At 41.4% G+C, this 13,743-nt stretch overlaps 1 protein-coding gene across 1 annotated transcript; it reads left to right on the forward strand.

Annotated features, from left to right (window-relative positions):
• The first annotated feature begins 472 nt into the window (after positions 1–472).
• Positions 473–13,086, forward strand: LOC129828996 (zinc finger protein 420-like). The gene is made up of 7 exons (XM_055890377.1): positions 473–642; positions 7,597–7,799; positions 7,914–8,015; positions 8,173–8,268; positions 9,982–10,092; positions 10,196–10,319; positions 10,419–13,086. Exons 1-7 carry the CDS (start codon positions 615–617, stop codon positions 12,902–12,904), a joined length of 3,150 nt encoding a protein of 1,049 aa, XP_055746352.1. The 5' UTR covers positions 473–614; the 3' UTR covers positions 12,905–13,086.
• Positions 13,087–13,743: the final 657 nt, after the last annotated feature.

The raw sequence follows: 13,743 nt of genomic DNA on the forward strand, positions 1-13,743 counted from the left end.
CAGTACATAATGAGAGACCTAAGACAACAACATAGCATGGTAGCAACATAGCATGGTAGCAACATAGCAACACAAAACAGGGTACAAACATTATTGGGCACATCTGTGGCATTGTGTTGCACGTTTTAGAGTGGCCTTTTATTGTCCCAAGCGCAAGGTGTACCTGTGTAATGATCATGCTGTTGAAATCAGCTTCTTGATTTTCCACACCTGTCAGGTGGATTGATTATTTTGGCAAAGGAGAAATGCTCACTAGCAGGGATGTAAACACATTTGTGCATAGAATTTGAGAGAAAATAAGCTTTTTGTGCGTATGGAAAATGTCTGGGATATTCTATTTCAGCTCATGAAACCAACACTTTACATGTTACGTTTGTATTTTTGTTCAGTATACCGAATGATTCTGAACATTTCGAAGTCCCAATTTTTGCAGGCCAATTTCAAACTCTCGCGGGAATTTGACATCACGTCGACATAAATTGTATCCCTTCTAGCAATGACCCGCTTCCAGGGAGGAAGAGGAAAATATTTGGCGCTTCACATTCAAGAACTTTGATAAACCTTACGTCACCCCAGTTCTTAAGTATAGACGTGACTGCAGCTTGGATCGCACGATGAGAGGACACATTTCAGTAAAAAATGGTAAAATGCAGTACAATTTGTAATCATTCTGATCCTAGTTAGTTAGTACAGACAAGCTAGCTATAGTAGCTATTTAGCTAACGTTATCAGTTAAGTTCACTTCCTTTTCTATTTGCTAAGTTTAGGGAACAGTGCGGGTCAAATAGCTTTTTATTAGCTTATTCTCTTACCTAATAAATACAACAAGCTAGTCATGTATTGGCAATATTATATTATTATATATCTGAACCAGACTTTTCCGACCTGATTTAGGCAGCAATTACATCTGAACCTCAGAGTTAGGCCGCGATCCTTTGGCTGGCGTTGCGGACGCATGCCAGATCTTACAACGCCCGTAATTGTATTTTACGTATCAGCTAACCATTATGTTATAGCAATCTGTTGCCTGACTGCGCAGTCGATGACGTAGCATGCAACCATTGGTTGACGCATGTAATGCCTGAGCAGGGAAACCTACCTTTTTTAATTGTATTTATTTAACTTTAAACCTGCGTGCATAACCAAGTGAAGTGGGAAGGAGGTATTTAACACAAACAGGGAAAATCCACCTGAACGCCCCTCCAGCTGGTAATTACTACTAATTATCATTCCTGAGCTCTGACTTCTCCCACATGGTGACCTTTGACTTCACCTATTAAGGAAATTACCTTGATAACAGCATTTTCAGCAGTTAAATGCAACAACAAAACTTTATTTATAAAAATCTATCTATTAATATGGTTTTTGAACACTAATTTGTTTACAGGCGTGATGTCTCCTAATGAGTAATGTGGAAATTGAGCAAGTTGAGGTGACTAAACTGCTTGGAGTAATCCTGGATTGTATCAATGTATTTTGACCATGAGTTTGCAAAAATAGCTAAGATGGAGAGAAGTCTGTCCATAATAAAGCTCTGCTATGCCTTAACAACACTATCAACAAGGCAGGTCCTCCAGGCCCTGGTTTTGTCGCACCTAGACTACTGTTCAGTCGTGTGGTCAGGTGCCACAAAGAGGGACTTGGGAAAGTTGCAGTTGGCTCAGTACAGGGCAGCACAGCTGGCCCTTAAAAGTATACGGAGAGCTAACATTAATGACATGCATGTCAATCTCTTAATGGCTCAAAGTGGAAAAAATTGACTTCATTACTTGTTTTCGTAAGAGGTGTTGACATGCTGAATATACCAAGCTGTGTGTTTTTTAAAGTACTGGCACACAGCTCGGACACCCATGCATACCCCACAAGACATGCCACCAGAGGTCTCTTTACAGTCCCCAAGTCCAGAACAGACTATGGGAGGCGCACAGTACTACATAGAGCCATGACTACATGGAACTCTATTCCACATCATGTAACTGATGCAAGCAGGAGAAAACCAGGTTTAAAAAGCAGGAAGAAATACACCTTATGGAACAACGGGGACTTTGAAGAGACACTGTTGTATGGTGGTGGTGTGAATATGTGGTGATGTTTTATGATGTACTGTTATCTTTAGCTCATTCAGGACAAACACAGGTCACTGTGTTTTGTTTTATATGTAATGTGGGTGCTTTGGTGTGTTTGGACCCCTTGGCAGCAGCTAATGGGATCCCTAATAAATACATCTATACGGTCCAAATAATGATGAAAGGGAAAGGAGGATACCTAGTCAGTTGTACAACTGAAATCCATGCTTCTTTGAAAATATATCTTATCAAACCTACAATCAATACAAGACTATTATGGTGGGAGATTATAATACGGTTTTAAATGCATGAAATGGACCGCAAAGGAAATCACTCTACAAACTATCACCCTCATGCACTTAAGGAAATCACGAATGTCATGGCTATATTGGAACTAGTAGATATATGGAGGCTTAATATCCTGACCTAGTGAGATATGTGTGTATACAGTGTTGATTGGAGACAGAATGCGGTCAGACCATCAAATAATTGGCATATATTACTCTTACAGAATTTCCACATGGGTGAGGATATTGGAAATGTTATCATCAAAGCCTATTGGATGATTAAAAACAAGTTCATTAGGAAAGAATTTATAACAGACTTTTTCAGACATAGGTACAGCAGATCACCTTACTGTATAGGACACTTTTTAAATGTCTTTAGAGGCTATGCAATTCAGTACTAAAACAAAAGCAATTCAGGTAGAAAAAGTCCATATTTTAAAAAGGAAATGGAAGGACTCATGGTACAGATAGCAATAAACTGTACCATAGAGGCACAGAGTGAGTTGGATGAAAAAGAAATGGAAACTTATTCAAGAAAGATCACGTGTAAGATCAAAGTACTTTAAGCACATTTTTTGTATATCCCTATCTCCACTAACTGAAGATAATTGTAAATATAAATATCTAGTCCATTGAAAAAATTGGAGGCCTCTTACAAATTTGAGCAAAATGCATAGCGCATAGAATTAAAAAGCTACTGTTGGATATTATTCATCCTAATCGGACAGGTTTTTTACATGGATGATACATTGGAGATAATATAAGACAAGTACTGGAAACAATAGAACACTATGAAAAATCTGGGAAACCTGGCTTTGTATTCATAGCTGAAAAGGCTGTTGATAAAGTATGACTGTAATTTATAAATGTCTGGAATATTTCAATTTTGGTGCATATTTTATGAAATGGGTTAAAGTTATGTATTTTGTATTTATTATGGATCCCCATCAGCTACTCTTCCTGGGGTCCAGCAAAATTTAAGGCAGTTTATACAAATTTAAAACATTACAATACATTCAGATTTCACAACACACTGTGTGCACTCAGGCCCCTACTACGTCACTACCACATATCTACATTACTAAATCTGTGTGTGTGCCAATGTTTGTTGCTTCACCGTCCCCTCAGTCATTTGTGTAAGTGCTGTGCTTGTTGAGTGTCCTTCCCTATAAGCATGCTGAAATTCTGTTGTCAATGTGCTTACTGTAAAATAGCATTGTATCTGGTCAACACCCCCCCCCCCCCCCCCACCAAAAGTACAATTCTTGTCTTTCATAATTTGGTCCGATATACTTGGATGTGTAGTGTCAGCGTTTTGTTTCTGGCATGCCATCCCTATGTTTGCTTATCTTGACAATGGGAAAAGTCATTAAAGTAGTTTGCAATATCAGTGGGCTTTGTGATGAATGAGCCATCGGATTCAATAAACTGGGGTGAAAGAAAAAGTAGGTGGGTGTGGGTTCCCCAGTAGCTTATGTAGGTTTGCTACTTGCTTGCTAAGAGTAGCTACTTCGCTCCTGTAGTCCTCCGCAAGCAGTTGCTAAATTGAAAGTCAACGCGGTCCAAATTGTCTCGGAACAAAGTTAACGCAGCTCCTGCAATGTTGGAAACGTTCAATAGCGACCGCCGAGCCAGCTAGGCTAGCTGGGCTTTCGTGCCTCTCCCCCTATATGGAATCTGGCAGGATCCCGGGACCGATAGCAGTGCTCACAGCAATTTAGCCCAACAGACGCAGGATTCAAAATAAAATAAAATAATATAAAAACACTGTCAGCTTTTAAACAGAGGTCTTTTAGTTCAGGTTTCAGCGTTCAACAACAAACATACGTCTAGTAACCCTAGGTGTAAAATAGTAATTCATGGCTACTTCTCAAAGTATTAAACTGTCAAGAGGAGCAAAACGAGGTTGCTCACTATCAGCATATCTATTTATTATGGCCATCAATGTTAGCTATTAAAATCAGAACCAACAATTAATATCAACGGCTTAAAAACAAAGGTCATTGTTCGCTGATTCATGCTTTCTTTTAAATCCACAATTTGGATCCCTCCACAACTCTCTAAAGTTATCTAGATACTTTTTACAACCATATTACATATTGGACCACTAAAAAATTGACATTACTGTGTAGTTAACCACATGAGTCAGACCATTTTATTGGTATTCTACATATCCTGAAAGAAATGATCTTACAACAAATAGGTAAGATTTTGCTACCATGAAAAGGAAAATACCTGTATTTGTGGAAAAATCACTCTGATTAACTCTCTAATCATATCCCAGTTTACCTATTTGCTTATGGTCTTGCCTACACATAGTGACTTGTTTTTTAAATGATTTTATGAGCAAAGAATATTCACTTATTTGGAACGGCAGGCCAGACAATTAAACGGGACATTTTATATAATGTGAATTCGGTGGGCAGAAATTATTAAATATTAAAGCATTAGACCTCTTACTGACAGTTTCAGTCATACAAAAGCTATTCTTAAATCCAAACTGATTCTCTAGAAAATTAGTAAGAATGTCTCACCCCATGTTCAAGAAAGGCCTTTTTCCCTTTATTCAGATTACAACCTCTCTCTTTCAGTTATTTGAAAAGGAAATAATCTCCCAAAATATCTCTTTTTAAAACAAGCCATAGAAAGTTGGTTGCAATTTCAGTTTAATCCACCAGTAAAGACAGAACAAATACAACAAATATTGTGGTTAAACTCAAAAATACAAATGAATATACAAAAACGTTTTTTTCACAAAAAAAGTGTAATCTTTAAGGGATATCATAAATAGGACTGGTAGTGTTGTCACACATGCAGCTAACAAAAAATATGTGGACATGTTTACCAAAATTACAGCCAACTAATTGCAGCATTCACGCAAAAATGGAAGGGGGTGAAAGTAAAGAACTTGTCTGTCGGCCCTGCATTAAAGACCAAAATTGGTTTAAAAAATTTATTTAATAAAGTATACCAGCTTCATTTTAAGGACCAAAAAATTGACAGCTGTGCCATATAAATTCCAAGATAGGATAGGAAGACCCAGAGTTACTTCTGCAGAGGACAAGTAACAGGCACATCTCAACATCAACTGTTCAAAGGAGACTTCGTGAATCAGACCTTCATGGTCGAATTGTTGCAAAGAAACCACTACTAAAGGACACCAATAAGAAGAGACTTGCTTGAGCCAAGAAACACGAGCAATGGACTTAGGACCGGTGGAATTTTGTCCTTTTGGTCTGATGAGTCCAAATTTGAGATTTTTGGTTCCAACCGCCATGTGTTTGTGTGATGCAGACTAGGTTAACAGATGATCTTTGCATGTGTGGTGCCCACCGTGAAGCATGGAGGAGGTGGTGTTATGGTGTGGGGATGTTTTGCTGGTGATGCTGTCTGTGATTTATTTAGAATTCAAGGCACACTTAACCAGCATGGCTACCACAGTATTCTGCAGCAATATGCCATCCCATCTGGTTTAGGCTTAGTGGGACATTCATTTGTTTTTCAACGGGACAATGACCCAAAATACACCTCCAGCCGTGTAAGGGCTATTTGACCAAGAAGTAGAGTGATGGAGTGCTGCATCAGATGACCTGGCCTCCACAATCACCCGACCTCAACCCAATTGAGATGGTTTGGGATGATTTGGACCGAAGAGTGACGGAAAAGCAGCCAGCAAGTGCTCAGCATATGTGGGAACTCCTTCAAAACTGTTGGAAAAGCAATCCAGGTGAAGCTGGTTGAGAGAATGCCAAGAGTGGGCAAAGATGTCAAGGCAAAGGGTGGCTACTTTGAAGAATCTCAAATATAAGATTTTTATTTGTGTAAGACTGTTTTGGTTACTACATGATTCCTTATGTGTTATTTCATAGTTTTGATGTCTTCACTATTATTCTACAATGTATAAAATTGTAATAAAAAAATAAAAACCCTTGAATGAGTTGGTGTGTCCAAACTTACGACTGGTAGTGTGTGTGTATTATAACAAAATATATTGGGGATTGGAAATGATGCAATTACACCCCCCCCCCCCCCCCAATGTTTAGTACAGCTTTGGATTTCACCTCCCCATCTTGAAATCAAATGGTTTTGAACGTTTGGAAGTTGAGATTCTTTTCACCTCCCGCTTTGGCCATGCAGTGCACCTTGAAAAAGTGATTCCTCGTCATGAAATTATCAACTTTACCCTGTTCATCTAAAAATGACCGTATACACTTTTGTATAAAGCAAAACTTGTCAATAGTGAACCTGAACAGTCAAAATCAAATCTATTGTAAGCTCATTTTCAGCAGGTAGGTTATAGCCAGATGAGAATTGTCTCAGGTAGCTGACTTTTTATTCCGGTAAAACACAATTTTCAACAGCACCAAGATAACAATTGCAGTGTTAAAAACAACTGGAACTCGGGAAAAACTGAGTGGGTTTTTCCCCGACTGGGGGATGATGCCACAAATATACTGACACATAACAAATACTACTAATGGATACATCTGGGTCTAAGGAGATGCACTATGTAATGTTTGACTTAAAAAATAAATAATTGGACCTATACAGGATGCAATTTAGGAAACTTGTTTTTCCAATGTTGGGTCTCAGGGTTAAGGTGGACAGTGCAGGGCGGGATATGGCTGGGAAAATGTACCTCAATCCAGAGATCGAAGATGTCGCTGTCCTCCTAAGTATCCTAAATTGAATATTGAAATATTGCTAGTTTGTAATTAAACTGCCATTTTCATCCGCATGCTAGGTAGCAGAAGCCACAGCAGCCATTTTGGAATGGCACATAATGTTGTGCTGAACAACAAAGGAGCCTGATTGTCTGACTATCCTTTGTTGCTCAACGCAACGTGTCATTCCAAAATAGCTGTTGTGGCTTCTGCTACCTAGCATGAGGACAAAGGCAGTTTTAATTAAGAACTAGCCGTATTTCAATCTTCTTGAAATATCATTTTGGATAATAGGATAATTAGGAGTACAGCGACATCTTTAATCTCTGGATGAGGTACGTTTTCTCAGCCATATCGCGTCCATCCACACTTCCCTCATTTAGGCAGCCGAGCGTTCCGACCTGAAAGTTTGTATTTACTGCCAGAATCTCAGGTCAGAACGATCTGGCTTGTATTGGCTCAAACACATTTTATTTTTACCACTAGCACTCATTTTTGCATTGTTCAACCCTGAACGTAACTGAATCAGTTCTAACAAATGCATTGCTGTCCTCATCAAAACCAAATTCTCTATTTCAGTTCCACCTCTTCCTCTCCCCGCTCTGCGCCTCATGGTCCCACCACTGCGCCTGGTCTCAGCAGCCATCTGGCAAACGATCCAGCAGAGACACGTGATGGATTATGGGATGCTGGAGGAGTTTGTTACCATGGTTACAGAGATGGTTCCAGAGCTTCTGAATGACAGTCAGAGGGCCCAACTTATTCTGGGTCTTCGAGCACGGGTGAGAGGGAGGGAGGGACGGAACTAGTGCTCATGTGGGGAAAGATGAGATGAACATTTTTAGTCATGTATGTCTTCCACTCTACATTTTCTGACTGGTTTGCTCTGCTTTCAGCTGGTCCTGGAGTTGTGTCTCTCGAAGCCATTCACAGACCTCCAGACCATTCAGCCACACCTGGACAGGATACAGACCCTTACACCTCTCTGGAGGACACAAGTGAGTTCCTCACGGGCAGAGAATCCGCTAATGTCTGTCAGTCATAAATATTTCTGATATGACTGATCCATTATGTCAAAAACATATGCAGTCTAAATGAAAAGCTATCATTTAGGATGTCCTGATTTTAAGGAAACAATTATATTCTGTGTTTAAGGCGACTGATGCAGAGGTGGGATTATCTGAATCCAACTTCCTGGGGCTGGTTCAAACCCTTCTGAAAGACCCAGACGAGAGGGAACATTTCTTCCAGGTCAGTGGGTATGGAATAGTTGTGGGTCATTTCCATGTGACTGCTGTGTGTTTCCACAAATGAAACATCTCAGGAGATGGCTCATATTCATTTACTCATAGGAATATGAGTAAAGATATCATCCTGACCAACCTGCCCTCTAAATACACCTCTGCTGTCTTCAACCAGGATCTCAGCGATCACTGCCTCATTGCCTGTGTCCGTAATGGGTCCGCGGTCAAACGACCACCCCTCATCACTGTCAAACGCTCCCTAAAACACTTCAGCGAGAAGGCCTTTCTAATCGACCTGGCCCGGCTATCCTGGAAGAATATTGACCTCATTCCGTCAGTAGAGGATGCCTGGTTATTCTTTAAAAGTGCTTTCCTCACTATCTTAAATAAGCATGCCCCATTCAAAAAATGTAGAACTAAGAACAGATATAGCCCTTGGTTCACTTCAGACTTGACTGCCCTTGACCAGCACAAAAACATCCTGTGGCGTACTGCATTAGCATCGAATAGCCCCCACGCTATGCAACTTTTCAGGGAAGTTAGGAACCAATATACACAGGCAGTTAGGAAAGCTAATTCTAGCTTTTTCAAACAGAAATTTTCATCCTGTAGCACAAACTCCAAAAAGTTCTCAGACACTGTAAAGTCCATTTGAGAATAAGAGCACCTCCTCCCAGCTGCCCACTGCACTGAGGCTAGGAAACACAGTCTAGCATCACTACTCTGGATGGTTCTGACTTAGAATATGTGGACAACTACAAATACCTAAGTGTCTGGTTAAACTGTAAACTCTCCTTCCAGACTCATATTAAGCATCTCCAATCCAAAATTAAATCTAGAATCGGCTTCCTATTTCGCAACAAAGCATCCTTCACTCATGCTGCCAAACATACCCTCGTAAAACTGACTATCCTACCGATCCTTGACTTTGATGTCATTTACAAAATAGCCTCCAACTCTCTACTCAGACTACATCCAATTTTCTATCACAGTGCCATCCGTTTCGTCACCAAAGCCCCATATAATACCCACCACTGCAACTTATATGCTCTCGTTGGCTGGCCCTCGCTTCATATTCGTTGCCAAACCCACTGGCTCCAGGTCATCTAAGTCTTTGCACGGTAAAGCCCCGCCTTATCTCCAGCTCACTGGTTACCATAGCAGCACGTGCTCCAGCAGGTTTGTTTCACTGGTCATCCCCAAAGCCAACTCCTTTGGCTGCCTTTCTTTCCAGTTCTCTGCTGCCAGTGACTGGAATTAAATGCAAAAATCACTGACGTTGGAGACTCATCTCCCTCACTAACTTTAAGCATCAGCTGTCAGAGCAGCTTACCGATCATTGCATCTGTTCACAGCCCATCTGTAAATAACCCACCCAACTACCTCATCCCCATGTTATTTATTTTTTGCTCCTTTGCACCCCATTATCTCTACTTGCACATCTATCACGCCAGTGTTTAATTGCTAAATTGTAATTATTTTGCCACTTTGGCCTATGTATTGCCATACCGCCCTAATCTTACTACATTTGCACACACTGTATATATACTTTCTATTGTGTTATTGACTGTGTTTGTTTATCCCATGTGTAACTTTTTTTTTTGTCGCACTGCTTTGCTTTATCTTGACCAGGTCACAATTGTAAATGAGAACTTGTTCTCAACTGGCCTACCTGGTTAAATAAAGGTGAAATAATAAAATTTTAAAAACTCTCTTTTAGGATGTTTTTCCTGTAGAATTTGGTCCCAGTTATGATGCAGCCATACAGAAACTCATGTGGCAATTCCTTTCGAGACTGGAGAAGCTACTTCCTGTGTCAAACTTCCAACAGGTACTAGTAGAAATACAATTATATAGAGGAACCATGGACTTGACACTTACGCAATTGTGAATTCTACCTATATTCCTTCTAACTCTGTATTCCTCATTGTCAGGCTGCCTTGCTGCTCAGCGACTCCCCCTCTCTTCTCGAGGAATGTGTTGAGTCAGTGTCTCACCCTCAGCAGCTGAAAACCCTGCTTCAGTACCACAGAGACCTCGGCCAGCTGGACAACCATGGTAGGCAATTTCACAGGACCCATGTATATGTTGGCTTTTCTTCTGTAGGGACAAAAACATTTTCACTATACAAAGTTATTTATCCTCTTCCCTTTCTAGATACTCTGTCTTCTTCCGATGGGGACTGCATTCTCTCAGCTCTCTGTCTCCCTCCAGTAGAAAGGGTGGTGATTGCAACCGAACAGACAGATTCAGAAACGCACGTATCATCCTTGAACGTCTTTATGGATACATTCACCAAAGAGTTGGAGGTGGACTCTGCAACACTGGCAAAGTACACAGAGATGGAACCCGGGACAAGTATGGATGTAATAGAAGAGGAAAGGGTGGAATGTAAGAGAAAGGAAAAAGCATCCTCAGTTATTAATGATGATGAGGAAGAAGATCATTCAGAGTTTGCTGAGACTGAAGAGGTGGCACCAGTGTATGAAACAGTGTTGGTTTTAGGGGAAGATGGGAAGATGGCGCCTTTAGTCAAAACCAATAAACTCAAAGGGCTCAAAAGAGAAAGAAATGACGCCAGTGGCATACCTGATGGGAAAAAACACCGAACACCTAGCCCTCCACAAATGAAAAGCATAGACCTGTCTGATACGATCATATCGTCCATGCTTCACAAGCCCTCAGTGGAGCTACAAAGGATTGACACTGGTAACCTGACATTGCCCTTAAAACCAGTGAGAAGAAACAGGGGGCGTAAGATGAAGATATTGCTAGCACGAGAATTGAAGCAAACCAAAACTGAATTTTCAGAACAGAAAAAACGTGTCTGCAAGAGAGTTAAAACACCCCAAAACCCCAATATGTGCACAGTGTGTGGACGTGTCTTATCCCGCTTTTCAGACATGAAAAAGCACATGCAAACCCATAAGAACGGTCGCACCTATCAGTGTCGCAATTGTCAGAAGACTTTCAAGCACTTGTACACTTTGCAAACTCACAGAAAGTCATGTCTGTTTGGAACTGGGCAACAAGAGGAGGTTCCCTCTGGAGAGGGCAGTAGTGCTCCGTTTACTATGTGTGAGGCAGAATTCGCACAATCCTCAATAGACCGTAGAACGTGCAAGGTGTGCGGCAAGATTGTGCATCGCATTGGCTACTTGAGTACCCACATGAAGATTCACTCTGCGAATCGTCACTATTCACTCGAAGAAGCGAAAGCAGTCCAGAAACCGTCAGCTGAGGGAGAAGACACAGAGCCGTCCAGTGGTGTTACTCTTGAGGCAACACTTGAGGACAGTGACTCATCCTCCACCAGTGCTCCCCAGGACCCATCTTATGACCCAGAACTCAGCCAGATCAAAAGACCAAAGTGCTCCAGCACAGCAAAGAAGTCAAACCGAAAAACCTTCCAAAAACCAAAACATATGTGCTGTATTTGTGGTAAATACGTGACTGCTGGAGCCTTTGAGTATCACATGAGAACTCACTCAGGCGAGCGCCCTTTCTCCTGCCCTCATCCTCAGTGTGGGATGAAGTTCATACACAGCGGAGGTTTGAGGGTCCATCTCAGACGCTATTGCAAGGTTCGGACAGTTGACGCTGCTGAGCTCGACAGCTTCAACATACGTTTTGAGTGTGACAAATGTGAGAAGACATTCACGATCCAATCAAAACTGAGGAAACACAAACTTATCCACGGCCCGCTCTACTGCACAGGGTGCAGGAAGGTATTGCCTGACTTAGAAACTTTAACCAGACACAAGCTTTGGCACAGGCCCGTTCAGTGCAGCATGTGTGAGGAGAGCTTCATGCTTACAAACCTCAGAACACACTATCTGGATGTCCATAAGTTCAGCGGACCGTTCGTCTGCACCCACTGTCCGAAAAGCTACAAGAAGTTCCATTCACTCATCAAACACGAGATGGTTCACACCGGGAACCTCCCCTTACAGTGCTCCCAGTGTCCAAAGAGATTCATCTACAATTACGACCTAGTCGAACATGAGAAAAGGCACTCTGACGACAGGCCTTGTCTCTGCTGGGAGTGTGGTAAGGCCTTCTGTACCAACATTGACCTGAAACAACACATGCAGAATAGCCATGGTGAAAAATCCACAGAGTGTCGTTTCCCGTGTCGCCATTGTGGGAAACCCTTCAGGCTTAGTAATTCCCGTGCGAACCACGAGAAGACTAAGCATGGCGGGGTGCGTTACCCGTGTACGTACTGTGGCAAGCAGTTTGTTTGTGCAAATGCATTGAAAAGGCATGATCTGATTCACACGGGGGAGAGACCTTTTAAATGCAATCATAAGAGTTGTGATAAGGCTTTCAGGTCGAGAGCTGAACTGAGGATACACACGAGATACCATACCGGAGAGCGGCCGTTCAAGTGCAACGTCTGTGGAAAGGGCTTTGTTCAAGCCAATTATCTCACTACGCACTACCGGACTCATACAGGGGAAAAGCCGTATTCATGTTCCCTCTGTGACAAAAGCTTTAACTACCATGACTCCCTGAAGAGACACATGTCTACACACTCAAACGAGAAGCCTTATAAATGCTTGGACTGTGGAAAAGCTTTTGAACGTAAAACTCTGTTGAATGTACATAAACGATCATGTACATCATTATTGAAATGTTAATCCCTCCTGCCCCACAATTGTGTACAAGATGTACATTTGATAAGATTGTGGCCTGAGTGCATCTCCCACTTTATTTTTGTAATTTTTTGTTGTGGCCAGTCAATAAAATGTTTCCCCTTTTCATATAACTACAGTTATGAGAGAAAAGTATAAGTGAAACTAAATAAAAGTAGAATAAAATAGTTGGTGTTATGGTTTTGTGTATGTATAACACTGTTCTTTCAGGCCCTCTCCTTGTCTCAACCTGGTTAGTCATTTCACATCGGCTACTGTTGCCGAAAGGCTGGCAAATGGCGATATTGAGTTGCTTCAACTTACCGTCCAAAAGGAATCTATGCAGCCGGCTCTACACCTATCCCCACGGACTGGTTCGTACGTAAAACATTCTCCATTCAGGCTGCAAAGGTGTAGATTTCCTTAACTTGATTTAATGGTGAAAATATGGAGACTTGATGAAACCATTTTCCACCACCATGCTAGAGTGGCTAAATGCTAGACCCAGATGTTGTGTATCACATTCAGCCAATCAGGTTGCAGCACTCGGTTTACACTAGGTCTGAACGCTGTACAAAATGTCAGGAAGTAGCATTAGCAGGTGGGAAATTGAGTTTCGTAATGAGTGCATATTTTCTATTTTTTCACCTTCTCGCCATTAGATCGGGTAAATGAGGAAATCCATACCGTTGCAGCCTGAATGGAGAATGTTTTATGTACAAACAAGTCCACGGGATATGAGTGTACCGGCTGCATAAATTCTCTTTGGATGATAAGATGAAAAGACTCAATTGCTATCTGCCGGCCTTTGGATTGTTCTCGTGACGATGTTAGCTAAACCATGA

This window comes from Salvelinus fontinalis, chromosome 30, assembly GCF_029448725.1.
Source record: "Salvelinus fontinalis isolate EN_2023a chromosome 30, ASM2944872v1, whole genome shotgun sequence".
NCBI classification, from domain to species: Eukaryota; Metazoa; Chordata; class Actinopteri; order Salmoniformes; family Salmonidae; genus Salvelinus; species Salvelinus fontinalis.

What these genes read in the sequence shown, in the direction of transcription:
- LOC129828996 (XM_055890377.1), top strand. Translation starts at nt 615, where the DNA reads ATGAGAGGACACATTTCAGTAAAAAATG. An exon ending in AGAGGGAACATTTCTTCCAG is followed by an intron (nt 8,269 to 9,981) that starts GTCAGTGGGTAT and finishes ACTCTCTTTTAG; the next exon opens with GATGTTTTTCCTGTAGAATT. An exon ending in CGGCCAGCTGGACAACCATG is followed by an intron (nt 10,320 to 10,418) that starts GTAGGCAATTTC and finishes TTCCCTTTCTAG; the next exon opens with ATACTCTGTCTTCTTCCGAT.